Here is a 27,135-nt window from a genome sequence, read left to right as displayed (position 1 = left end):
TTCAGAAAGTATTCTGAATTTTTGTGTTCATTTTCAATATTATATTATTCTTGATTACAGACGTAGTATAGCTTTAGAGACTGGACTGAGTACACACTAAACCTATTTCATAACCCTAAATGTTTTTCTGAAAATTCCAGTTACCTGCTTGTATATTTTCCCTGTTATGTCTCTGTCTTATTAAATGCTGCACAGTATTCAGTTTTGGATTTCAGAATAAATTGGGATTTAATATGCTTAGTTTCTTTTAAAGTCAAAAAGTAATCTGAAAAGTCACTTTTCTGTGTGAATAAACTTACTGAAAATTACGTATCAATAAAAATTTTCAGGGCTTTAAAACTATTAACTTGCTGTAAGCCAACAAAGTCAAAGAGCTGAATATGGTGAAAACTGTCTATTTTTATTGCCTTTATTTTCAACAATGATTACTTGAACTAAAAAAAAAAAAAAAAAAAAAAAAAGAGCAGACTTTATTAACTAATGGTTACTGAAAAGCCAAACCTTTCCAGCCCACTTCATATTCTCTTTTAACCATTTCAGGGCAGAACAATGTTCCAAACTATAAACCTGTTCCTTATTAACATTGACAGTCATGTGTTTAACAAAAAGCTTTGGATCTGATATACGAGCAGCCATAATTAACCTTTCTACTGCAGCTTGATAATCATCATTGCTCCGAGACTGGTTGTCTTCACACCTATAAAATGAACACCTCATAAAGTCAGAAACTCTTAAAAAAGATAAGCTATATAGTTTCTTCAAAAGATAGTAATTTACATTTACTGGTACTAAGCTATGATCGTCTTTTCACCATATTCTTCTAAAAGTGGCTTTCAAACTTTTTTGATCATGACCCACAGTAAGAAAGGCATTTTGGTCAGGCGTAGTGGTATAAGCTCAGCGATTTGGAGGCTCAGGTTGGGGGGATCGCTTGAGGCCAGGAGCTCAAGATCAGCCTGAGCAACACAGTGAGACCTTCGTCTCTACAAAAAATTTTAAAACTAGCTGGGTATGATGACGTGCACCTGTAGTCCCAGTTGCTCAGGAGGCTGAGGTGGGAGGATGGCTTGAGCCCAGGAAGTTGAGGTTGCAGTGAGCTATGATTGCACTACTGCCCTCTAGCCTGAGTGATAGGGCAAGACTCTGTCCAAAAAAAAGACATATTATGGCCCAGTATATACCTTCATATATAAAAAGTAAATTTCACAAAACAAGACTTACCCTGATGACAAAAACCCTGATTTTAAAAATAATGCTGGTTGTAACACCCTAAATTGATTTCACCACACAAATAGTCTGCAACCCAGTTTGAAAAATACTGATCTAGAACACAGCTAATTACCTGTATCTTTTCATGAGAATGCATAAAATACTAAATGTAATCCAGTTTAGAATTAATGTTCACATGTTAGTTTTACTTTGATATTGACTATTTTTAGTTATAAGGAAATACTTAATATGTAGCTAATGTCTGGTAGCAAATTGTATAGCTATAGGGGCTTTATTATATTTCTGGTTATTTTCTTCAATCCTGATTTAGGGTGCTTCCTTAAGTGCTAGAATTAATTTTTCTAATAATTTTTCTACCAGCTCCATCTGCAATCAATTGCCACTGCATTGACTTGCATAAAATTCCCACCTTATGTCAGTTTTTCCTCTGGGGTAGGGAATGGGAACTATTTAAAATAGAGATGTGGCTGTTACATAAAGCATCACTTTTTTCTTTTTGTTCACTGCTTCCTACTCTTGGTATCTACGGGGCCCAGCAGCAAGTTCTGAATAGGAGCCTATCTGCATTAACATCACGGTGTGGTCCAGAGTGACAAGAGTGAGGAATTGCACTTGAAACAGGAACTAGTGGTCACAGAGAGGAAAGACTGGTCAGGTGCCTTCTAGTACATTCTAGCTTAGAAAGAGGTGCCCGGGAATCTGGTAGGTGGTGCACATGCCAACCATGTGCAGTTTAAAAAAGTCTAAAGATGAATACAATTCTCTCTCATAGAGAGAGGTAAATGTAACAAGGCAGGGCTTAGCATGATAATGACGATAGAGAAAATATATTGGCTTGGACAAAATCAAAGATTTAGGTATGCCACTAGTTATGCACTATGGTTACAAATACCTTCCAAATTCAAGAAATAAATAAAGAAGTCGCATGTGTGTGGGGAATAGAAAGCTATGAGAAAACCATGACCTCATTAGGATCATGGGGAGCCTAGATGCCTTATCCACCATACTGCACAGTGGTAAATAAGGAAGCACTCTGGAAAAAAAAAAAAAAAAAAAAAAGAACTATAAGAAAAAAGGTGACTTTTAGTGGGTTTTTTTGAAAGTGGAACTAAAATAATTTACTTCCTAATTCTCCTCCCCTTAAGTGTCGGCTGGACCAAAAGACTCACCTACAACAAAGGAGAGCAGAAGTGACAGTATGTAACTTTGGATACTAGGTTGTTGGATGACAACTCTCCATGGATCTCTTGAGTTTGTGAAGTTTTACAAGAGTCACTGCCTACCCTTTGTTCTAAATTACCAGGATTATATAGTGAACAACCTTGAAAGATAAAGATAAGTTTTCCTCCTGGAGCAAAGGGTAGGTTTGCTCATAGTCTTAGATGATGGAGATAGTACCTCCCTGCAAAGCAAAGGGCAGGTATGCTTATTACTCATAAAAGATTTGGGTTTCCTAAGCTGGGCACTCCTCTCCTGTTACAGAACTCATGGCATATGTAGGTATCCATGTGGGCCCATCTATGGGACTTAGGAGCAAGAGGAAATGATGCAAATATGTAGATAATCATGCTGTTTGCCATACCACAAATAATAAATTCCTCTGTCTCCAACACAGGAGTCTTGTCTCTTATGCTACCATCTATGAAACTGTGGCAGGTTAGCTTATAGCTTGCAAATAGGATAAAATCTCAGACTCTTCACAGTTCTTGCTTGATATAGGTCACAAAAGACTCTGCAGTTTCCTCCTTGCTTTTTCTTTCTTGGATCACTCATTCTGGGAGAAATTAGCGGTCAGTCATGTCATGAAGACACTTAACCAACCTATGGAGAGGCCCATGTGGTAAACTGAGGCTTCCACCCAATAGGTATTTGAGTGAGTCATCAAGGAAAAGGATCCTCTAGCTCCAGTAAGCTATCATGTAGGTGACTAAAGTTTTTGACAACATCCTGACTCCAACTATGTGGAGAAACTCTGAGTCACACGAAAATCCCTGAGCCAGGACAATCCAGCTAAACCTCTCTGAAATTTCTGACCCACAGATACTAAGATACTATTTGCTGTTTTAAGCCATTAGGTCCAGGGATAATTTATTCCACAGCAATAGATAACTAATGTAATATTCAACCAGAGGATCTGGTTTGTCACACCTGTAAACTAAAGCAAAATTCTTGTCAAGAAGCTCTAAAACAGGATTCCCAAGAGATCGTTATATTCCAAGTTTCCTGGATAAGGCTGACAAGAAATCATATGGCATACTACCATTTAGGCACACCATCTACTGTATGCCTAAATTCTAGGATTCCAAACAAAATTACATGAAAGGGTGTCACTCTGGGACAGTACCTACTTTATAATATTTATGCATATATAGCATTATAAAATATAGAAACTAGGCTGATGGCTTTATTTTCAATGGTATTCCTGGCTGAACCTAATAAATGATCATGTATTTCCCTTTTAGACCCTAGTCCTTTGATCTTTTGAGTTGACTAGAGATTTTTATAGGTACTGATCTCTAAACACAAGAAAGGTTGGTACCTAAAGAGGATCCATCTCTTTGAATATTTAACTGTATCTTTGAAGTTGCTAAAGTGTTTACTGAATGCTACTAACTTGTTTGGTTTTAAGCCTCAAACAGGTCTAATCCTTTCTCAATTTAAATGATACTAGAGTTTGCAATATACACACAAAGTACACATATAAATATATACATAAATATATATGTATATATAAAAACACATAAAACATTTACATCCTAGGGTGGGAGTAGGGAGCCAAGATCTACATTCAGAACGCAGTTAAAGTTATGTCAACCAACCTTTTCAAAACTATCTGCAGTATCTGTGTAGAAGTTCCAGGACTCTGAATACTACTAGCATTAGATACCATGAAGATTTCAATAGCTAAGAGCATTTCAATCTCAGATAAATAAGATGGAATTAGAAGAAGTTTTCGGTATAAATTTCCTTCCAATGGTGGGTAGCAACCCAAGGAAAGAGCACCTGAAAAATCAAATAATAGGTCAAACTTTACTAAAACCCAATAGGTAAAAACCTAGATTTCTGAAATACCTACAGGTGATAATTACTTACACAGAATACATCTTCACATTAGAAGTAGATTAACAAATTACACGATAGCTTATCCTAGTATATTTGACATTATTCTTTGTAAAGTGTTTTTGAAACATTAAATAAAAAGTGAGAAGGGCTGGGCTTGGTGATTCATGCCGGTAATCCTAGCATTCTGGGAGGCTGAGGCGGGTGGATCTCTTGAGGTCAGTAGTTTGAGACCAGCCTGGCCAACATGGTGAAACCACATCCCTACTAAAATACAAAAATTAGTCAGGTGTGGTGGCGGGTGCCTGTAATCCCAGCAACTGGGGAGGCTGAGTCAGGAGAATCACTTGAACCTGGGAGGTAGAGGCTGCAGTGAGCCGAGACTGTGCCCTTGCACTCCAGCCTGGGCGACAGTGTGAGACTCCATCTCCAAAAAAAAAAAAAAAAAAAAAAAAAAAAAAAAAAAAGTGAGAAACATTAAAACAAACAAACAAACAAAAAAAAACTCTGAAAAATGACTTTTGAGCCTTATTACGGCAAACAACATTTATTTCAAGCCATCGTAAACGCAAGATAATTTCAGAATAACTATTTTTGAGCACAGTTATTTATAGTACCATTATAGTTTATGCAATATTTACTGTTGCTACTAAATGTCTGGCATTGTGCTAAGCACTAGGCATAAAATACATTTCCATCCTGTAGGTGATCTGTGTGTTGTAGCCACACTCACCATTTCATGTTTTTAAAACTTCACTTTTCAAGAGAAGAGATTTAACTTTTAAATTGTTTAGGTGCTTATTAGCAGTGATATATAGGGAAATACCTTTAAAACTTCTAGAACATCCAAATTATATATAGGCAATTTTATATTATTATATTTTACTGAAACCAATTTAAATCTGTATGTAAATGTTGCTTAAAATGTTTTGTGTTGTTAGAATAAGTTTCTTCAAGAAATCTTTCTAATGTGGGTAATGGCTAATCTTTGAAGACCTGCTATGTGCCAGGTACATGTGCTAATAAACACATGGGTTTTACCTCATTTTAATCTGACAATATGCTACCTTTGAAATTAGGTACTATTATTCCCATGTCATAGATGAGGGGCTTTTGGTAAGCATTCAGGCTCTCTAACCCTCCTTGGGGTGCCCACTTTCTGGTTCCAGATTTTGGATTCCTAATCACTAGATATTCCCACCTCCCTAGATCACTGCCAGGAGCAACAAACTGTTAACTCATTAACTTCACTAGTTTTTGGTAGGTATAATTTACATGCATTCTTATTTAACTTTTCTTGCCAGAATTAAAAAATAGAAAATAACAAATTAACTAGATTAACCAGAAATCTACTAATATGATTTTTTTCACTCAAAATGAAACGTGAGAAGAAAAATACTCACATTTGATTTGGGGGGAGGGGGAAGTAATGGAAAGACACACTAATAACATCTCTCTCCTAACTTCTCAGTTCTGAGAGAAAAGCAGTATTTTTAGGACAAGGGAGAACAAATCAGGAACATGAGGAAGGCAACTCTGTTGTCCCTAGACAATCTCCTCCTGATTAGTCTAGCACGAAAGCAAGGCAAAGCCATCAAGAAAGTAACAGACAACTTTGTCCAACAAGATGGACAAAATATTTGTAATTCATATATCTGACAAGGGATTTGTATCCAGAGTGTATATAAATGCATATGTACATGTGTATGTATGTATGAATACACTCTTACAATAAAAAAAGGGCAAAGGATTTAATAGACATTCTCAAAAGAAAATATATGAATGACCAATAACTGTATGAAAAGGTCCTCAACATCATTAGTTATTAGAGATATGAAAACCAAAACTGTAATGACATATTACTTAACACCCACTAGCAGGAAAGCTAAAATAAAAAACACAGTAACAAGTGTTGGTGAAGATATAAAGAAATGTTTAGGAAATCCCATACATGGCCGGTGGGAATATAAATATAAAATGGTGCAGCTTCTTCAGGAAACAGTTTGGCAGTTTGGCAAAAAGCTAAATATAGATTTACTGTGTGAGTCAGTAATTCTCCCAAGATAAATGAATGCATATATACACATAAAAACTTGTGTGAATATTCAAAGTAGCACTATTCACAATAGCCAAAAAGTGAAAACAACTCAAATGTCCATCAACCAATAAATAAACAAATTCCATTCTATAGAATATTGTTTAGCAATAAAAAGGAATAAAGTATTGATACATGCTACAACATTAAAATCTGAAAACACTAGGCTAAGAAGCCAGTCATGGCTGGGCACGGTGGCTCACACATGTAATCCCAGCACTTTGGGAGGCTGATGTGGATCACCTGAGGTTGGGAGTTCAAGACCAACCTGGCTAACATGGTGAAACCCCATCTCTACTAAAAATACAAAATTAGCTGGGCATGGTGGCACACATCTGTAATCCCAGCTACTCAGGAGGCTGAGGCAGGAGAATCGCTTGAACCTGGGAGGCAGAGGTTGCAGTGAGCCGAGATTGCGCTGCTGCACTCCAGCCTAGGTGACAGAGTGAGACTCCGTCTTCAAAAAAAAAAAAAAAAAAAAAAAAAAGTCAGTCACTAAAACTCATGTATTGAATGATTCCATTTATGTGATCTGTCTAGAATGGACAAATTCATGGAGACAGAGAAGAGACAACCAGGGAATGGACAATAAATGTTAATGTATACAAGATTTCTTTTTCTGAAGGTGTTAAAGATGTTCTAAACTTAAACGGTGGTGATGACTGCTTGATTCTGTGACTATACCAAAAATGAATGTATTATATACTTTAAGTGAATTAATTTCATGATATGTGAAATTATCTCCATAAAGTCATAAAAATATTAAAACAAAAAAGTTTTAACAAAGTCAAAACAAAGGCACTGGCACTAAGTCTTAACAGTGCCTTGAAGAAAGTCAGCCTTAAGTCCCAAATAAACTACTACTAGACACAGTTATACACCACTGAAAGGCTCTTCTTGCAATGTTAAGCTATGTCTGAAGATAAATCCAAAAGGAGCTCCAATATAATTTAATGTCAACGTTGTTAGAAAATGAGATGTTTTGAAGACTGATCGGTGGCTATAAATTACTCATTTGGCTGTAAATGACTCATTTTTATTCATGGTTTTATAATTCAGTTACATTCTTTAAAAAACAAAAAGACTCTTTACCCCGTAACCTCACCTGCGTAAGTCTCAGAAGTTACACTGCATATGAAATAAGGAATACGTGTGATTAGATAAAAGGAAAAGTTCCAATAACAAAGATACTGTACTGTACACAGGCATTAATTGCTTTAACACACTGCTAGGCTGGGCGCGGTGGCTCACGCCTGTAATCCTAGCACTTTAGGGAGCTGAAGTAGGCAGATCACGAGGTCAGGAGATTGAGATCATCCTGGTGAACACAGTTAAACCCCTTCTCTACTAAAAATACAAAAAATTAGCCGGGTATGGTGGCAGGCGCCTGTAGTCCCAGCTACTTGGGAGGCTGAGGTGGGAGAATGGCGTGAACCCGGGCGGCCAAGCTTGCAGTGAGCCGAGATCGGGCCACTGCACTCCAGCCTGGGCGACAAAGCAAGACTCTGTCTCACAAAAACAAACAAACAAACAAAACAAAAAACAAATAAAACCGCACTGCTAAAAAAAATCATTAGAAGTAATTCTTACTAGGGCTGAATAGATTTGCGGGAATGAGGCGTGACTGCTAATGGACATGAGGTTTCTTTCTGGTGTGAATAAAATATTCTACAGTTGATTATGGTGATGGTTACCCAATTCTCAGATACGGCAAAACCATTGACTTGTATACTTTAAATGAGTGAATTGTATGGCATTTGAATTATACTTCTGTAAAGTTGTTAAAATTTTTTAAAGTGATAAAGTTTAGATGCTTTAATATAAAATTTTATTTCCAACTAAAAAATAGAAATATTTATAAAAATCTCATTTAAATGTCTGAGCTTATACTTGTTCCTGTGGCATATAAACACCTTCTGATGGCATCTCCCCCAAGTTGCAGTTACATGAAAAATAAATTATTCCCATTAACTTCAATTCTAGAAACTAAAATCACATACACACACCTATATGTGCATGTGTATAGTTTCTAGAAGTCTGAAGGTAAATAGTATAAAGAGTTGAAACATAACTACACAATTGAAATCAGGTGTTATGAACAAACAATTCTATCTGTCCTCTAAATTTCTGATCACCCTTTTTAAGAAAACACAGCTTTCAAAACTTTTTTTGATTATAACCTACAAGAAATACATTTTATATAATGACCCAGTATACATTCGTGCATACATGCAACTGAAATGAAAATTTTATCAAATAATTAACCTCACTACCTGTAATGTACCCTAATATTTTCTTTCCCATTTTGTTGGGGGAAAAAAGTTACCACCTGCTACACTGATCACAGCTGGTCACCTGAAAAACACTTCCAGCTCAGGTAGTAGTGGCTAGGATATTTGACACATCTGGTACAGGGTGACACAGAGCAGGCACTCAAATATTTGTTATATACATGACAGTGGTAGAAATGGTAGTTGAAGACAAATTACTGCATGAAGGCAGAAAAAACAATTCTTTTCTAGATCTAGAACCTACATGGAATTATTTTCTAATTAAAATACCTGTGAGGTGGCTTGGACTAGAGAAAGCACTAGTATTCCAGGCTTATTTGTTAGAGAACAACAGCTGTAAGTAGATTAACAAAGTTCTATTACTAAAAGCCATGTGAAAACCACATACCATGTTGCATTGTTATGACAGCCTTTGTGTTTCTGATGTGACCTGCTATTGAATATTCTTAGTTATAACAATTAGGGATACAGCAGAGATAAATAAAAACATAGATATTCTTTAAACTTCATTCTACCCACTGTTTTATGCCTGTATTATTTATAAGATATGCCAAACTGGTTCTATCTTGTTATTTGTTCCCTTTGCTCGCCCTCTAGTGGACAAGCTACTGTGCAAGAAATAAAGATTGGAAATTGGAAAGACTGGAAATAAGGAAAGCAATTGCAAACAGAAGAGAAACAATAGGTTTCAAAAGAGAGCACAGATCTGTTGAGACCACTACATATGAATATGTATTACTGCTCTTTTAATACATATAAATATCTAATCTTAAATATTATAAATTGTGGGTTAGAGAATAAAATTATAAACCAATATATTAAAACATTTTAAATGTAACTTACTTTTGTAGTGGGCTCTGGCTTTGAGCCATAAACGACTCCTTCCTAAAGAAGTAATTAATCTTCTAAGAAAGGAAAAATCAATAGGGATGCTCTTTGAAATCATGAATTCCGCCACAGAGGATGACATACCAAGACTATTGCTTTCAATACAGGAACCTAGAAGCTTATTAAAAAGAAGGCTATATTGTGAGACTTCCACAGTTTCTGGAATAAAAAAAAAATGACATAATAAAATTGATTTATCTTAGTGTCTCAAACCTCCGTCTCATATTCCTTTTTATTTCTCCTCCCCTTGACCCTTTCTTACCCATTATAGGAGTCACAGTCACTAAAATGCAATCATGTTATATATTCTCTTTATTTTTCTTCTCCTTTTTTGAGATAGGTCTCACTCTGTCGGCCAGGCTGGAGTGCAGTGGCACGATCTTGACTCACTGCAACCTTCACCTCCTGGGCTCAAGTCATCCTCCCACCTCAGCCTCCTGAGTAGCTTGGACTACACGTCCACCAGACCTGGCTAATTTTTATATTTTTTGCAGAGACAGGGTTTCACCATGTTGCCCAGACTAGTTTCAAATTCCTGGGCTCATCTACAGCCATACCACCCTGAATGCGCCCATATCGTCTGATCTCAAATTCCTGGGCTCAAGTGAACTGCCTGCCTCGGCCTCCCAAAGTGCTGGGATTACAGGCATGGGCCACGGTGCCCAGCCTATCTTACATATTCTCTAAGTAAGAAACAAAAAAGCATTTGACAAAAGAAAAACCATTAACTTCCTTTGCAATAGAGAAGATAAAAAGAAGCTTGACAAAAATTTCAGATGATGCCTTAAGACCTCTGTATTTGATCCCCACGTGTGACTGTGTATCTGCAGTGTCTTGAATGATTTCTCAATTCTGTTTGTATTATATCTACAGTTCAGACCTTAGCCTTATATATCCCTCGACTAAAAATAAATCATCCTCTAATAAATATTTACTGCCAAATTTAAAACAATCCTTTAATGGGTTTTCTATTCCTTTAGTCATTCTTAGAAGAAAAAGAAGTCATCTTAGAGACTTCTCTTTTATTCCTTACATTCAGTCATTTGGGTCTGTGAGCTAGACTGTAGTTCTTTACTGCTTTAGAATCTTTTAGTTATCCAGGCCTTATCAGCAAATTAATCTCTCTACTTTTAGTCTTTTCCTAAACACTACTGCCAGAAGAACTTTCCTGAAACACCAACTTAATTATATTACTCCCTAGACCCAAAATTCTAGTGGCCCCTTTTTATACACAGAGAATAAAACTCCTTTAGTCTGACATTCAGGGTCTTCCAAAATCTCGCACAACTATCTGGCTAATCTCCCTATTACTACTTTATTTCATTACCAACTAATTGTATATTAAAAGATTGCTAGATAGCAGTCATTGGGCCAGGAACACCAAGGTAAAGAAAATAGTACCATCTTGATTGAGCTCACTTTATATAAGGAGAAACAGATAAGAACACTAATTACAATACAGGAGCACAGTGGAATTAAGTGGGAAAATGAAAATTTATAGATAGTACGATGAAAGTACTGAGGGGAGGCCCTCAAGTTAACGTTTTCAACATCTTCTGAACCTATCACATAGCTCATTCTTGACCCAAAGCTTTTGCTCATGGACACCCAACATTCAAGAGTACTAACTACCATTGCCCACATTGGTGTTTCTTTGAACTTGGCATCTGTTTCATTTCCTCCATTTCTATCACGTTTACCTATGTTCCTAGGTAATGTAAACTAAGTTCTGTATTTATTCAGTGATAAGAGAAAAAGCTTGCTCGGGGCATTTAAACATATTGTCTGCTGATGACAGAAGTAGGGAAAAGGGAATGATAAAAATGCTTGTCTTAGGAGCTGCTGACAAACAACCCAAAGATAAGCATCTCAGATTTTTTAAAACCATCAGGAAAGCATATTCAATTTGCAAAGAACACATTTTACAGAAAACTACTTCATTAAAAAATATGCTGGAATATAAAACTCAATCAAAACAGATGGATAACTGTTTCTTATTAACAGTTAAACACCAGATGGGCAAGACATAATTAAGATAGACTTTTAAAAAACATACCTTGGGAATTTTGAAAACCTGGTAGATTCTGCAAAACTTCAAATGTCTGTCTATAAAGGCTCTTGGCTAAGGTTTCATGTGCAATTGTACAGAGCAAATTATGTCGATTAAGCACATCCAGTCTATCACAAGGCCACAGAGGCGTATCGATTATCCATTCTGACTCTTCCAAAAAGAAAAAAATATGAATAGTTTATACCATGAAAATGACACTTAACAGTATAATCACAACTAGTATTTCAAAATATCTTTTGGAGAAATAGGCAAAACTTAAAGAAGATAACCATGGCTCAAATTTATTAGAAATAACGTATATAGTGATGATCATCATCTGAAGAAGATGCAAGCGAATGGCCACTTTGTTAAACTTATTTTTAATTAATTCTTCATCTAAGTGTACTAGTCAATTACTAATTTTAAAGGTAATGTTTATTTTTTATACAAAAAAGTTCAGATTATCACAAATATTTGCTTTAACATAAAATATTATTTGTGTGGACAAATTTAACAATTTCACAATAAATAATTTAGTTTTTGGTATTACTGGGGAATAGTTTTTCTTTTCTTTTTTTTTTTTTTTTGAGATGGAGTCTCATTCTGTTGCCCAGGCTGGAGTGCAGTGGCGCAATCTTGGCTCACCGCAACCTCTGCCTCCCAGGTTCAAGCGATTCTCCTGCCTTAGCCTCCTGAGTAGCTGGGACTACAGGCGTGTGCCACCACATCCGGCTAATTTTTTGTATGTTTAGTAGAGTCGGGGTTTCACTGTGTTAGCCAGGATGGTCTCAATCTCCTGACCTCGTGATCTGCCTGCCTTGGCCTCCCAAAATGCTGGGATTACAGGTGTGAGCCACCTCGCTCAGCCAGTGAATAGCTTTTCTTCACAATTTCTATTTTAAAAACAATTTATATTATGAAATCATTGTTGTATACAGAAGAATATCTAATATACGTTATAAAAGCATAACAATAAAATTAACTCCCATGTACCCATCACACCCATCCTAGGACCCTCAAACCAACAGATCTCAGACCCTCTTTAAAAAAAGAGAATATGACCTATAATGCTGAAGTTCCTTAATTTCTGCCCTGATTTTCACATTGAGAAAAACAATGGGAGACTGTAGTACAGAACACTGAGGTACTAAGATGTTAGAAATGTCAATATTTTATCATTTACCTAATTTACTCAATCATTATACACATAGTGAAACATTACTCTATATAACATTCAAATCACATTTTGGTGCTCTTTTTCAAGTGGACTAAATGTAAAAGTAATCTTTTTCTTTTGTGGCTTTCCCAGCACAGTGAATGTAAAAGGTATTGAAGAAAAAGTTGATAATTCAAATACATCATGACAAAAGAAAGCTTTCAGTAGTATAAAGCTTTAAAAAGGAGCTTTTCAATTATTAGAGTCCACTTGATTGATTGACCTAACAGAGTTATACTATGTGTTAGGAATGTTCTAAGTGTTTTAAGAATATTAACTTACTTAGCCACTTTCATCAATTTGCTCCTACATTTGCTGAAATTTTAATATAGAGAGAAATGTAAATGAACTTAATATCTTCAAAGACTGTATGATCATCTGTTAAACACAATTCCCATTAAAAGTAAAACTGTTAGTTCACCATTCCTTATAAATTGAATTATACTTTGAATAAGTTCAATTATTTTTTTATGTTAGATATATCCCATGTACAAAAAGTAGACTATGTAAGTCTTTTCTTATAAAAATTGCATCCATTTTTCTTTATTTAATACTTTATTTTTAAGTCTTTATATTTAAGGGAGGGTAATGGTCACATTTTTTGGAAAGTATATATGGTATTTTAGATTCATTTAAAAATTTTATCAAACTGTTTAGGTATACAAAAAAATCTGACCTGGCATGCTCTCTCCCCACATCATCTCCCTGTCTAGGTTTTTGGGTTTTTCTGTATTTTTTCTCTTTTTTTTTTTAACCTGTTCAGTGCTGCCAATCAACTGATGGTCTGTGAGGTGCAGCACAGGATCAGGCAGCAGGGTTCTTCCCCCCTTGCCTTGGTTCCTTTGCAGGACTGAGCCACCTGGCTGTGGGGGAAGGCGTCAAGCTGTATCCCAACACGTGTAGGGTGATGGTCCCTGCTGGCACATCCAGGTTGTGGGCCGAGCTGTGCTGAGGAGAACAGACCTGGGCATGGAGGGGAACCGCTCCCCAAAGGTTTCCAGTTGCCTCTCCTCTTTCCACTTTTGTCAGCCAATCAGTTTGTGGTTTCTGTGCCACAAAGGCTTCAGGAAGTATTAACAAAAGAAAGAAAGAAAAAAAAAAAAAATATATATATATATCCGCCCACCTCAGCCTCCTTAAGTGTTGGGATTACAGGTGTGAGCCACCATGCCCACCCCTCAGTAGGTTTTAAGGAGCCCCCAGCCCTTCTTCTCCCCTTCTGGGCCTGACCAGCTATACTGCTTCATCACCCCTGGCCACAGGCCCCGCCAAGTACTACACAGGGATTCCCACCCAGGGGCTCTGCACCATGAAATAATGTGAAATACTGACTGTGAACCAAATACAATAAAACTTCTGTTTTTAAGAAGAAAAAAAAATCTGAGTAAGCTGATTATTCTATGTATCAAAGTTGACTGAAACCGGTAACTGAGAAGTCACTTGGAAATTAATAGCTTTAAATTTAATTCAGCTAGTTCACAATTCTACCAACATAAATACTTTTATGAATATTTTATGAGAACTCTTATGAGAATTAAATTCGCAAGAATAAGAAACAGTTTACTAGTGGACTTAATACTACTTTGACAACAGTAAAAGTTGTTATAGCATTCATCTTCATGTTTTTCTCTATTTCACATTTGGGAAATATTTTCTACTTGTCTAAAACCTCAGAATCAAAGGGAGAGCATATTTTCCATAATAGCTTGTTTTTATCCACTTACCTTCCGACATATGCACGTTTAGTCATTATTCATGCAAGACTTTGAATACACACACTGGGAACATAAACCTATTAAATGAATTTCCAGGCTAGTCAGTGAGAATATCGAACAAATAATTATCCTTTACAATAGTGAATACTAAAATGGGGGAATATCTAAAGATACCTATTTTTCCCTTAAGGTATACATTTATTTTCACTTATTTTTTTGTGACCGAGTCTTGCTCTCCTGCCCAGGATGGAGTGCAGTGGCACAATCCCTGCTCACTGCAACCTCCGCCTCCCGGGTTTAAGTGATTCTTGTGCCTCAGGCTCCCGAGTAGCTGGGATTACCAGCGCCCACCACAACCCTAGGCTAATTTTTGTATTTTTCGTAGCAACAGGGTTTCACCACGTTGGCCAGGGTGGTCTCGAACTCCTGACCTCAAGTGATCTGCCTGCCTTAGCCTCCCAAAGTGCTGGGATTACAGGCATGAGCCACCGCGCCTGGCCAAGGTATACATTTAATATAATCCCAATCAAATTTCCTACAGAACTGTATTAAAACCCGATCCAGTAATTCTGAAATTCACTCAAAGAATAAACAAGAATAGCAAAGAATAATTTAGAAGAGGAGTGAGAGTGGATAGACAAATGGAGACAAGTGGAGACAGGACAGACAAATATCACATATTCTAAGATTTTATTAAATTTTAAAAGAGCATCATGCTAGCATAGAAACACAAAGATGCTTGGCAGAAAGGTGCAGAAACAGACCCAACAGATTCAAGATTCTAATATATGATAAAAATGGCATTTCAAGTAAATGAGTAAAGGATGAAATGGGAGAACATTTGTGGGAAATAAATAAAATTAACTTCCCATCTCATACCAAAATTTAAGACTAACAACAAATGAAAAAATTGGAAGAACATATGGATGAATAACGTCGAGATGACTAAGGACAGCCTAAAAGCATGATACAAAAAAATTATTAAATATTTAAAAAGCAGCACTTTATATTAGGTAGAAAAAATGTCAGTAGGCAAAAGAAAACAAAAAATGCAAAAAAATCATAAAGTTAAAGAAAAATGAAAAGCTAGGAAAAATATTTGTAAATACCCAACAGATCAAGGACTAGTATCTTTAATATGTAAAACTACTGCAATGTAAAAGGGACATTATTATACAGTATGATATTTCCTAAGTGTGATATACACATCACTGATGGTACCTGAAAACTTTAGGTGTTACATTAGAATTTTAATTTAGTTGTATATTTAAAAAATTATAAAGATCACATTAAATATGAAAATCACAGCAAATCTGTGATTTCACAAATATTTGGATGAGGCCAAGTTGCTTGACTTTTAAAAAATGTTTATTTTATTTATTTTTTTGAGACAGGTTCTCACTCTGTTGCCCAGGCTGGAGTGCAGTGGCATGATCACTGCTCAATGCAGACTCGACCTCTGGGGCTCAAGCAATGCTCCCACCTCAGCCTCCTGAGTAGCTGAGACTACAGGCGTGTGCTACCATGCCTGGCTAATTTTTTTTTTTTTAATTTCATAGAGACAGGGTCTCACTACGTTGCCCAGGCTGGTCTTAAACTCCTGAGCTCAAGTGATCCAACCACCTTGGCCTCCCAAAGTGCTGGGATTACAGGTGTGAGTCACTGTGCCTGGCCTTAAATGTTTATTTTTAAAATATAAATGTTTACTATAAAAAACCCAAGCAAAACAGAAAAGCACAAAGAAGTATTTTAGAAATAATTAAAAATCCCATGACTGCAAATAACCAGGGTTCACATTTGGTGAAAATTATTTGAGAAAGAGGTGTTAATGACCTAAGTAGTAGGTCTTGATGAGTAGATATAAGTGGAACTGTGGTGTTCAATCAAAGACTGAAGATGGCCTGGTCTAACACAGCTTTGTGCTGGGGAGATCCATCCACTGATTGAAAATGAAGATGCTGGACATGGTGGCTCAAGCCTGTAATCCCAGCACTTTGGGAAGCCAAGGGGGGCGGATCACCTGAGGTCAGCAGTTCAAGACCAGCCTGACCAAATGGAGAACCCTGTCTCTATTAAAAAAAAAAAAAAAAAAAATTAGCCGGACATGGTGGCACACACTTGTAATCCCAGCTACTTGGGAGGCTGAGGCAGGAGAATTGCTTGAACCTGGCAGAGGCTGCAGTGAGCTGAGATCACGCCATTGCTCTCCAGCCTGGGCGACAGAGCAAGACTCCATCTCAGAAAAAAAAAGAAAATGAAGACAACACGTTTTTTCTTAAATGATTTTTCTTAAATATTAACATTGTTTATATGCTTATATTAGTACTGTAGTCACTGGCACTGGTCCACATGTGTGAGCTAAACTTTATGCTAAATTTCATAGTATAAACACACACACACACACACACAAACCACACACACTCTTTCAAAACCTCCAACCATTTCCTCCTTGGAAGGTATGAAGATACATAAATGAAGAAAATCCATCCATCCACCCACCTACTCACCTCAACTAATATTTACCAAATATTTACTCTGTGCCAGATACCACCACAGGTAAAATACTCTAAATGTAATTAACTCTCAAAAACATAAAATGGTAGTGTTTATAGCAGTGGTTAACAAACGGGGGGAGAGACTTGAGGGAGTATGGTTTAGGAACACAGGTAAGGTATGAGAAAACGTCACTACGTGAGAGTGCTGTAGGGCAGTGGTCCTCAAAGTGAGGTCCCCAGATTGGCAGCATCAATAACATCTAAAGACCTGACAGACATGCAAATTTTTAGGACCCACCCCAGACTTAATGAATCAGAAAATCTGTGGGTGGGCCCAGCAATATGTGTTTTAACAAGCCCTCTAGAGAATTCTGATGATCAAGCTTGAGAACCCCTGTCTTAGATTTGCCAAACAAGCTCAGTACTACCATTTTGCTCAGGAGCTTGACTATCTTAGGTTTGGATCTGTTTGTGTAGTTTGTGCTTCTGATCTAGTTGCAATTTTATGAAGTCTATTTAGAGGAAAAACTAGGAAAACAATAGTACTGGTGTAGCAGTTAAAAACATGGACTTTGCAGTCAGACAGACCTGGATTGGAATTCCTGCTTTACACTTATTTGTTGTGTGATCGTCTCTGAACCTCACCGTCCTCATCTTGGGATACCATTACCTATGTTATGGGGTTAGTATTGATTAAATGAGATGACACAAGTAATACACTTAGCACAATGCTTGGTAGATAGTGAATACTCACATTATTATGAAACCAATAATGAAGAGAAATGCTAAATTCAGAAAATAGACCAGGAACATAAAGAGGCAATTCACAAAAAAATAAGCTCCAGATGGGGAAAAAATTTCTTTAATAATTAAATGCAAAGTAAAGCTGTGAATATAACTTTTGCTCTATCAAACTAGCAGAGAGATAAGAAAAATAATACTAATTGTAGGCAAGGGTATTTCATAAGCTGCATCTTCATATACTATTAAGAAGGCTGTAATTACTATAGTCTAACTGAAGGTGTAGAGGACTTTTATAGTCTACTCACAGAGAAAAGACCTGGAATGGAATGTACTGAATAGCTAGATTAGGGTTTGTATAACCTGGAATGTACCAGTCTGCCTGTCTGATAACCAAAAAACATAGTATCAGGCACTAACATCTGGAACTGTTAAGTAACATCTGCACCTGTAATCCCTAAAAGGACATGTTTGTATAGAAGCTATATCTAAATGAAATAGCTCTCTAGGATTTTCTAATAAAGGGCCGGGCGGGGGCCGAGGGGGGAGCTTTTTTTTTTTTCAGACAGAGTCTCGCTTTGTCGCCCCAGGCTGGAGTGCAGTGGTGTGATCTTGGCTCACTGCAAGCTCCGCCTCTCGGGTTCACACCATCCTCCTGCCTCAGCCTCCTGAGTGGCTGGGACTACAGGTGCCTGCCACAACGCCCGGCTAATTTTTTTTCGTATTTTTAGTAGAGGTGGGGTTTCACTGTGTTAGGCAGAATGGTCTTGATCTCCTGACCTCGTGATCTGCCCACCTCGGCCTCCCAAAGTGCTGGGATTACAAGTGTGAACCACTGCGCCCGGCCCCGGGGAGCTTTCTAATAAACCTGAAATAACATCTGCAAATCTGAATAGCAATAAGGGCAAATTTGTTGACATTTACCAAGAAGCTTTAAAATCCCTTTACCCTTTAACACAGCAATTCCATCAGAATTTATCCTAAGGAAAAGTAAGATTCAGCGGTGATGTTTAGCAGGAATTATTGTTTATAACTGAAATCTGAAAAACAAGCTAGTTCAGTAAAAGTGGATTCACGGATCAAAAGACAGATCTATCCATCTGTCTGTTTATAAGATAGAAAACCATGCAGCCCAGTAAGTGATGCTGTCGAAAAATTTTTCACTGAAAGGCCACTGCCTGAAAGAAAATGCATAAGGCCACTGCCTGAAAAAAAATGCAGAGTATAAAAGTGTCTGTATAACAGCATTAAAGTGGATAATAGCAATTTCTGGGTGACCAAATGATAAGGGATTTTTATTACTAGTTTTGCTTATCCAGGTTTTTATATTTATTCATATGTATTAATTATATTTATTAATATGTATTAACATGTATATAAAGGCAATAAGTTATTTCAAAATTCAAAGACAGTTTCTCAATAAATGGCATAACTTTTTTACAAAATTTGATTATAGAGAGCTAAGATATTTTTCAGCCTCTGAACAAAGATTATAAAATGATGGTCTTAAAACCATTTTATATTTTAATACTTTTTTATGTTGGTATTGGGATACGGCATGGTAGGAATCTGTTGCTCATTTGCAGGATAAAAAGCACTAGTATGAGAAAGAGTTTGAAATGTCAAAGTAAAATGCCAAAACAATAGATTTCTTCTCACCATCAAGTCTGCCACCCACCAAACAAAAAAAAATGTGTGAGATATTCTGCATTTCTCAAACTTGAGTAATGTATGTAACCCCATCTTTTGTAAATTCGGTAGGTAATAAAGGCATATATATATATATATATATATATATATATATATATATATATATATATTTTTTTTTTTTTTTTTTTTTTTTTTGAGACGGAGTCTCACGCTGTTGCCCAGGCTGGAGTGCAGTGGCGCGATCTCAGCTCACTGCAAGCTCCGCCTCCCGGGTTCCCGCCATTCTCCTGCCTCAGCCTCCTGAGTAGCTGGGACTACAGGCGCCCGCCACCGCGCCCGGCTAATTTTTTGTATTTTTAGTAGAGACGGGGTTTCACTGTGGTCTCGATCTCCTGACCTTGTGATCCGCCCGCCTCGGCCTCCCAAAGTGCTGGGATTACAGGCTTGAGCCACCGCGCCCGGCCAAGGCATATTTTTAAAAAGGAAAAATGTATGTAAAATGTTAATCTGCTACTCTGTCCTCCAAGCACTCAATTTCTCCTCCCAGAGGCAGAGGCAGCCACTATTACTAGTTTCTTGTGCACCCTTCTACAAATATTTTAAGGGCATATAAGCAAATATGTATTTATCCATTGTATTATTATTTGTATTCAAATGGTAGCAACTGCTCTGTACCTTCCTTTTTTTTTTTTTTTTTTGCGCTTTGCAATAGATCTTGAAGATCATTCCAAATGAACACTTACAGATCTGCCTCATTCTTCTTTATCATATGGCTATAACACAGTTCAACTGGTATGAATGAGCATTTAAGCTACCTGGAATCCCTTGTTACCATTGTTGGTGTAACAAAATATTCCAGATAATTTAATATGCATACCTTTGTAAACAGGTATAAATGTGTGTGCAGTACAAATTCCTAGAAATGGAATTAGTAAATGAAAAAAAATGCGTTTTAAACTTTTGACATTTATTTTGTCAAAAAGCTCCTAAAGACAACCTCTGTGAATGTCTGTTTCTCTATACCCTCACAAAAACGTATCACCAAACTTCGATCTTTGATAGTCTAATGAGTTCAAAATGGTGTTTGTAATAGTAATGTATTTCTCATATTACAAGTGAGTATTAATCTCACTTATTATTAGTGAGACTGAGCCATTTGTATTCCCTTTCTTGGGAATGGCCTGTTCACTATAGAGCCCTTTTAAGAATTAAAAAATTCTAGAAACAACTGAGCACACTTCTGTGGGCTTTTCTTTTGTAGAAATAAAATTTTACTTAAGAAAATTACGTTAGTTGAAACTGTCACTGCAAAAAAAGAACACTGCTTATAATTGATAGAAGTTTAAAGTTAGTCTAAAAACGGAAACACTGAAATTTAAAACAAAATCTCCGAAAATCACTCCACATCCCTCCCACAAACTCTCCCAGTTTCTAGTTTGAGAAAGACTGGTTTTGCCACAAACTTTTAGACAGGAGGTTCCTTTCATAAGGTGACTCAAGTTCATTTTTATCAACTATTTTCCCCTTCCCATTTCTTGCCACATGGCTTCTTTCCTCACAGAGCTTGTGAGCTCTGGCTTATATTTCACTAATTTCTATTTTTGTATTTTGGTACTCTTCCCACTTAGGAAAACTCACTGACTATGTTTAAGTTGAAGAATACCTTTACAAACAAGCTTTTGAATGAAGCCTACTCACAACCTCTGTGTTAAACCCTCAGCACTGAATATATACAAGATATTTTATATATATATATATTTCCCATATATGAATCACATGTATATGTGTGTATATATATACGTGCTAGTGTTTGTGTGTTAGTATGTTTTAGAGTTCTCCATTTGCTTTATTGATTGATTCCATCTTCCCACCTAAACTCTTGAGATCCTTGAGGCTTCTTCATTCTTATCCCACTTTATCAAATAAAATCTACCTGATGGTCCAAATAGCAAGAGCTATCATTAGCTTCATTAGTATCATAACACTACTGTGCTCTTTTTAATTTTTCTCATATTAAACTAACCTTATTTGTTCCTGCTGGCTTAATTTCACTGTAATTTCTGCTTAGAAGAATTGCCTTACCAAGGAAAGTAAGCTCTACTCATCCTGGTTTGAAGTCATGTTTGCCCATACATATGAAGACAGAGTTTATGCATACCGCAATCAGGATTTCCATTTTACATAGCGGCTGAAGCCTGGGCTCTGAAGCTGGATTGTCTGGGTTTGAATTTGGCCTCCATTCCTTACTTGTTATGTCATTTTGGGCAAGTTGGTTAATATCTCTGACAACATTTTCTTATCAATAAAATGGGGGTTTTAATAGTTCCAAATTCAGGGTTCTATGAAGATTAATTGGGATAATTCAGGGAAAGCATTTAGTATGGAGTCTAGGCCATAGCAAGAACTAGGTTTTGTTTTTTTTGGTTTTGTTTTGGTTTTTTGAGATGGAGTCTCATTCTGTCACCCAGGCTGGAATGCAATGGCGCAATCTCGGCTCACTGCAACCTCTGCCTTCTGGGTTCAAGCGATTCTCCTGCCTCAGCCTCCTGAGTAGTTGGGATTACAGGCTCCCACCACCACGCCCGGCTAATTTTTTTTTTTTTTTTTTTTGAGACGGAGTCTCGCTCTGTTGCCCAGGCTGGAGTGCAGTGGCCAGATCTCAGCTCACTGAAAGCTCCGCCTCCCAGGTTTACGCCATTCTCCTGCCTCAGCCTCCCAAATAGCTGGGACTACAGGCGCCTGCCACCTCGCTCGGCTAGTTTTTTTGTATTTTTTAGTAGAGACGGGGTTTCACCATGTTAGCCAGGATGGTCTCGATCTCCTGACCTCGTGATCCGCCCATCTCGGACTCCCAAAGTGCTGGGATTACAGACTTGAGCCACTGTGCCCGGCCCGCCCGGCTAATTTTTGTACTTTTAGTAGAGATGGGGTTTCTCCATGTTGGTCAGGCTGGTCTCGAACTCCTGACCTCAAGTGATCCACCCACCTCGGCCTCCCAAAGTGCTGGGATTACAGGCGTGAGCCACCACACCCAGCCCAGCAAGAACTAGTGTTTTTGTTTTTTTGGGTTTTTTTTGACAGAGTCTCGCTCTGTCTCCAAGGCTGGAGTGCAATGCAGTGGTGTGATCTCAGCTCACTACAACCTTCATCTCCTGGGTTCAAGCAATTCTCCTGCCTCAGCCTCCTGAGTAGCTAGGATTACAGGCGTGCACCACCACGCCCGGCTAATTTTTGTATTTTTAGTAGAGATGGGATTTCGCCATGTTGGCCAGGCTGGTCTTGAACTCCTGACCTGAGGTGATCCACCTGTCTTGGCCTCCCAAAGTGCTGGGATTACAGGCGTGAGCCACCTCGCCTGGCCAAGAACTAGTTTTTAAACAAACAAAGGCTCATGTAATTTATTCTTTAACACTAAGTTAACTTTCCCCTTTCAGTTTACATAACAACCTTTCCTACCCACATGTTCACTAGGGTTTAGACCAAACTATTAACCACAGTTCAATATCAACTTAAGGCAATTACATAGACAAAAAGGCATGACGAGTTTAACAAGTTATTTTATGCTTGCATATATCAGGACTTACCCCTCATTACCCAAAGGGCACCATCTAGGCTTCCACTTTTTAGAAAAATTTCTGCTGCAACATTCACAATTTGACATCTTGATGCTAACTTCTCAGGCCCTATAAGTCCTTTTAAACTTGCAAAGTGTATTTTTAATTCATATAGTTTATCTAAGACCTTCCTTCCCTAGAATAAAAATAAAGAACACTAATTGGGTATCAATCATTTACAGACACACAAAGTCATTGATAATTATTCACAAGCCATTTATCCAGTTTGAATCATCATACTAGACTGCTAGCTGTTAAGCTGCTCCAATACTCTTTCCTTAAGTCCCTTCCTGTTCAGCCATACAGATGAAAGGGAAAGAGGAACAAGCAAGGCTCTGCCTCATATTAACCACCCCTTCCCACCAATACCACCAGACCCCCTTTATCAGAAGTCTTCTTTGTATTTGTTTTATACACTGTACTTCTCTTTAAGATTTCATTTGATGAAAGGATTCTATGATTTAACATAGAAAACTACTGATTATATGTTTTTGCTCCTCTTCTGTTGGTCAATCTGGGATCCAGGAGGGACAGACAGTAAAAATGAAAATAATTTGTTATCAAATTTAAACATACTCAGGAGGCTGAGATGGGACGATCACTAGAGCCCAGAAGTTTGAGACCAGCCTGGGGAGTGTGGTGAAACCCCTGCCCTACCTCCCAAAAAATTTAGACAAAGAATGATAGTGAAAAAAAGGATAAAATGGTTAGCTAAAATTCTTAATTCAGTAGACTAATTATTTCATGTATTCTACATGAAAATTACCTTCGGTTTGGACATCAGAAATTGGACATATATCACTATTTTATATCATGGGTCAGCAAGCTTTTCCTGTAAATGGCCAGATAGTAATAGTTTAGGCTTTGCAGGCCACATTTAGTCTGCTGTACATTCTTTTTGGTTGTTGTTTTTTTAAATTTATAACTCTTTAAAAATGTAAAAAAATTCTTAGCTTGAGGGCTGTACAAAAACAGGCTTTGGGTGAGTTATCGCCCATCGGCCTTAGTGTACAGACCCTTGTTTTATATTCTATACTATTTGAATCAGATGCTTATTATGATGTCAAGGTATTTTCAAGATGACTGTATAAATGAGTGCATTTTTAAAGGGATATGTTTAGTTTACTGTCAATGATTTTATTTTTACATTCAAAAAGAAATAGGTTTCATTAAAAAATTCATACTAAGGTGATACAATAATTTTCTAAATAGTTAAAATTTTTAATTAAAATAGACAAATCTACCAATGTCTTAAATAATAACCAAATAAAATTAAAATATACTCTAAAATTTCAGCAAAATAAGTCTGAGTTTCTTTTTTAAAATTTGAGATGGAGTCTATAAAGACACATGCACATGTATGTTTACTGTGGCACCATTCACAATAGCAAAGACTTGGAATCAACCCAAATGCCCATCAATGACAGACTAGATTAAGAAAATGTGGCACATATACACCATGGAATACTACGCAGCCATAAAAAAGGATGAGTTCATGTCCTTTGTAGGGACATAGATGAAGCTGGAAACCATCATTCTGAGCAAACTATTGCAAGGACAGAAAACCAAGCACGGCATGTTCTCACTCATAGGTGGGGGATTGAACAATGAGAATACTTGGACACAGGGTGGGGAACATCACACACTGGGGCCTGTTGTGGGGTGGGGGGAGGGGGGAGGAATGGCATTAAGAGATGGAGTCTTGCTCTGTCACCCAGGCTGGAGTGCAATGGTGCAATCTCGGCTCACTGCAACCTCCACCTCCGGGGTTCAAGCAATTCTCCTGCCTCAGTCTCCCAATTAGCTGCGATTACAGGCATGCGCCACCACCCCCTGCTAATTTTTGTATTTTTTAGTAGAGATGGGGTTTCACCAGGTTGGCTAGGCTGGTCTTGAACTCCTGACCTCAAGTGATTCCCCTGCTTCAGCCTCCCACAGTGCTGAGATTACAGGCATGAGCCACTGCTCCTGGCCCAGTCTGAATTTTTATAAAGGATTTCTTGTTAGGTAGTCCTCAAATTCCCAAGCATTAAATAGTCAAGAAATTAATGCTATGACCAACCTTAAACTTGATTGTTAGAGCAGACACAAGGTACACCTTGCCCACTCCAGTCCTACCACACAGTAAGAGCTAAGCCTCCTGAAGACTTTTGAGCCTGGAGACCTTCTATACAACCATTCTAGGTTAATTTTTTTTTCTTTTTAATTCATGAATTTTGTAGGTATACACGTACTTAAATGTTATTGAACATATATATTCAATTGTGAAATAACCTCTTTATAAAAGTAGCAAGTAAAAAAAGATATTCTTTAATAGTTAATTCAATAGTGACCACACTCTCTACTCTCTATACAACTCCATCCCTCAGCACTTCCTCCCTATTTTGGATTTCCCTGTCCTCTTCTTGAACTTTATTGAGTCTATAACTCCAACTGCCACCTCAGGAATATCTAAAGAATGGTAATACAATATGGTCTTGAGTCACTAAACCACCTCTATGATAAGCTAAGCCTCAAAGTTAGACATCAAGATATACGGTATATAGTGTTCCAAGATATCCTAAGAGGTGATTTTTAAGAAGTTCTGTTAATTGTGAGTATTCTGAGTTCATCTTAAGAAATGTGTCTTGGCTGAGTGTGGTGACTCACACCTGTAATCCCAGCACTTAGGGAGGCTGAGGTAGGTGGATCACCTGAGACCGGGAGTTCCAGACCAGCCTGACCAACATGGAGAAACCCTGTCTCTACTAAAAATACAAAATTAGCCAGGCATGGTGGCACATGCCTGTAATCCCAGCTACTTGGGAGGCTGAGACAGGAGAATCGCTTGAACCTGGGAGGCGGAGGCTGTGGTGAGCCAAGATGGCTCCATTGAATTCCAGCCTGGGCAACAAGAGCGAAACTCTGTCTCAAAAAATAAAAAAAAATTTAAAAACCCACAAACAAAGAAAGGTGTCTTGAACCCTTCTAAAATTACAATACAACTGATACTCAGGTGTTGGCAAAATAATATGAATTGAAAGTTACTTCAAATAAATATGACATTTAGCATGGGTTCTTAACCCATTTATGCCTAGTGTTACATTATTGGAACACTAAGCTTGTGGGAGTTATTTCTATCCTACTGCTCAAGGTCATCACCAAGGGCTGATTTTTCACACAAAAAAATTTGCAACCTCTGGCATAAATGGGTTAAGTGTTCTCTATACTGAGATTTTATTTATTTTTATAATAAAAATTATATTTTAAAGATGGGAATCTGTCCATGTTGCCCAGGCTGGCATCAAACTCAGCTTCCTGAGTAGCTGGGACTATAGGTACACGCCACTGCATCCAGTTTGATATTTTAAATAGTAGCCATTTGCTTAATACACCATCTAATAAATCACTCACTAGTCTGGGTCCCATTTTCTCAACTGTAATGATTATTAGCAAACTGCTAATCTTCAGGGTTAACTTACATTCTGTTCAAAATTTTAAAACTAGTACTCTCTATACCAAGCCAAGACAAAAACTTAAGGAAGTACCTTGGACCACTGCAACAGCTTGTGATAGAAGTACATAGCACTGATTCCGATTCTTCCCAGTACACCTTTATCTACTTTACTGTTTTGTGGATCTTTGCTAACTGAAACACAAATAGGCATATAAAAGAAAATAAAATAGTCACTTAAAATGACAGAAGAGGCAAACTAATACAGAATTATTGATACCACCATAAAGACCAGGTGTTGGCAAGCTGTGCCCTGTTTCTGTATAGCCTACAAGCCAACAATTGTTTTCCTGTTTTCAAAGCATCATTTAAAAAGAAAATAAAACTATGTGATAGAGATCACATGTGGTGTGTTCAAAGTCTAAAATATTGACTATCTGGCCTTTTACAGAAAAAGTTTGCCAACCCCTGATAAAGTCTACAGTAGTAAAGAGCTCAGGTCAAAAACAAAACAAATTCAAAACTATATAAATTCTGTTGACTTGTAAGAGTAGAGAGAGTAACAACTTAAATAATTCAAAAATTCAGGTGCTCCACTATAATTTGCTAGCAATAGTTTCACCAATCTGAGTGAAAAGAAAAATAAGAATATGAAAC

The 27,135-nt window shown here is 37.2% G+C and overlaps 1 protein-coding gene across 1 annotated transcript in view; it reads right to left on the bottom strand.

Moving 5' to 3' along the window:
- Nucleotides 1-387: 387 nt before the first annotated feature.
- The window catches only part of LOC105480302 (testis and ovary specific TOPAZ 1), a 91,093-nt gene continuing 64,345 nt past the window's right edge, over nt 388-27,135 (bottom strand). Inside the window, exons 15-20 of the mRNA XM_011738925.2 lie at nt 26,573-26,673; nt 23,016-23,181; nt 11,621-11,785; nt 9,520-9,723; nt 4,050-4,233; nt 388-697 (exon numbers count right to left, since the gene is read on the bottom strand). Coding sequence (XP_011737227.1) covers nt 478-697; nt 4,050-4,233; nt 9,520-9,723; nt 11,621-11,785; nt 23,016-23,181; nt 26,573-26,673 — 1,040 coding nt within the window. The 3' untranslated portion in view covers nt 388-477. The remainder of the gene's footprint in view (nt 698-4,049; nt 4,234-9,519; nt 9,724-11,620; nt 11,786-23,015; nt 23,182-26,572; nt 26,674-27,135) is intronic.

The sequence above is a fragment of the Macaca nemestrina genome, chromosome 2, assembly GCF_043159975.1.
Source record: "Macaca nemestrina isolate mMacNem1 chromosome 2, mMacNem.hap1, whole genome shotgun sequence".
Lineage (NCBI taxonomy): Eukaryota > Metazoa > Chordata > Mammalia > Primates > Cercopithecidae > Macaca > Macaca nemestrina.
The sequence above is the reverse complement of the archived record's forward strand: the minus strand, read 5'-3'. Positions and strand labels throughout refer to the sequence as shown.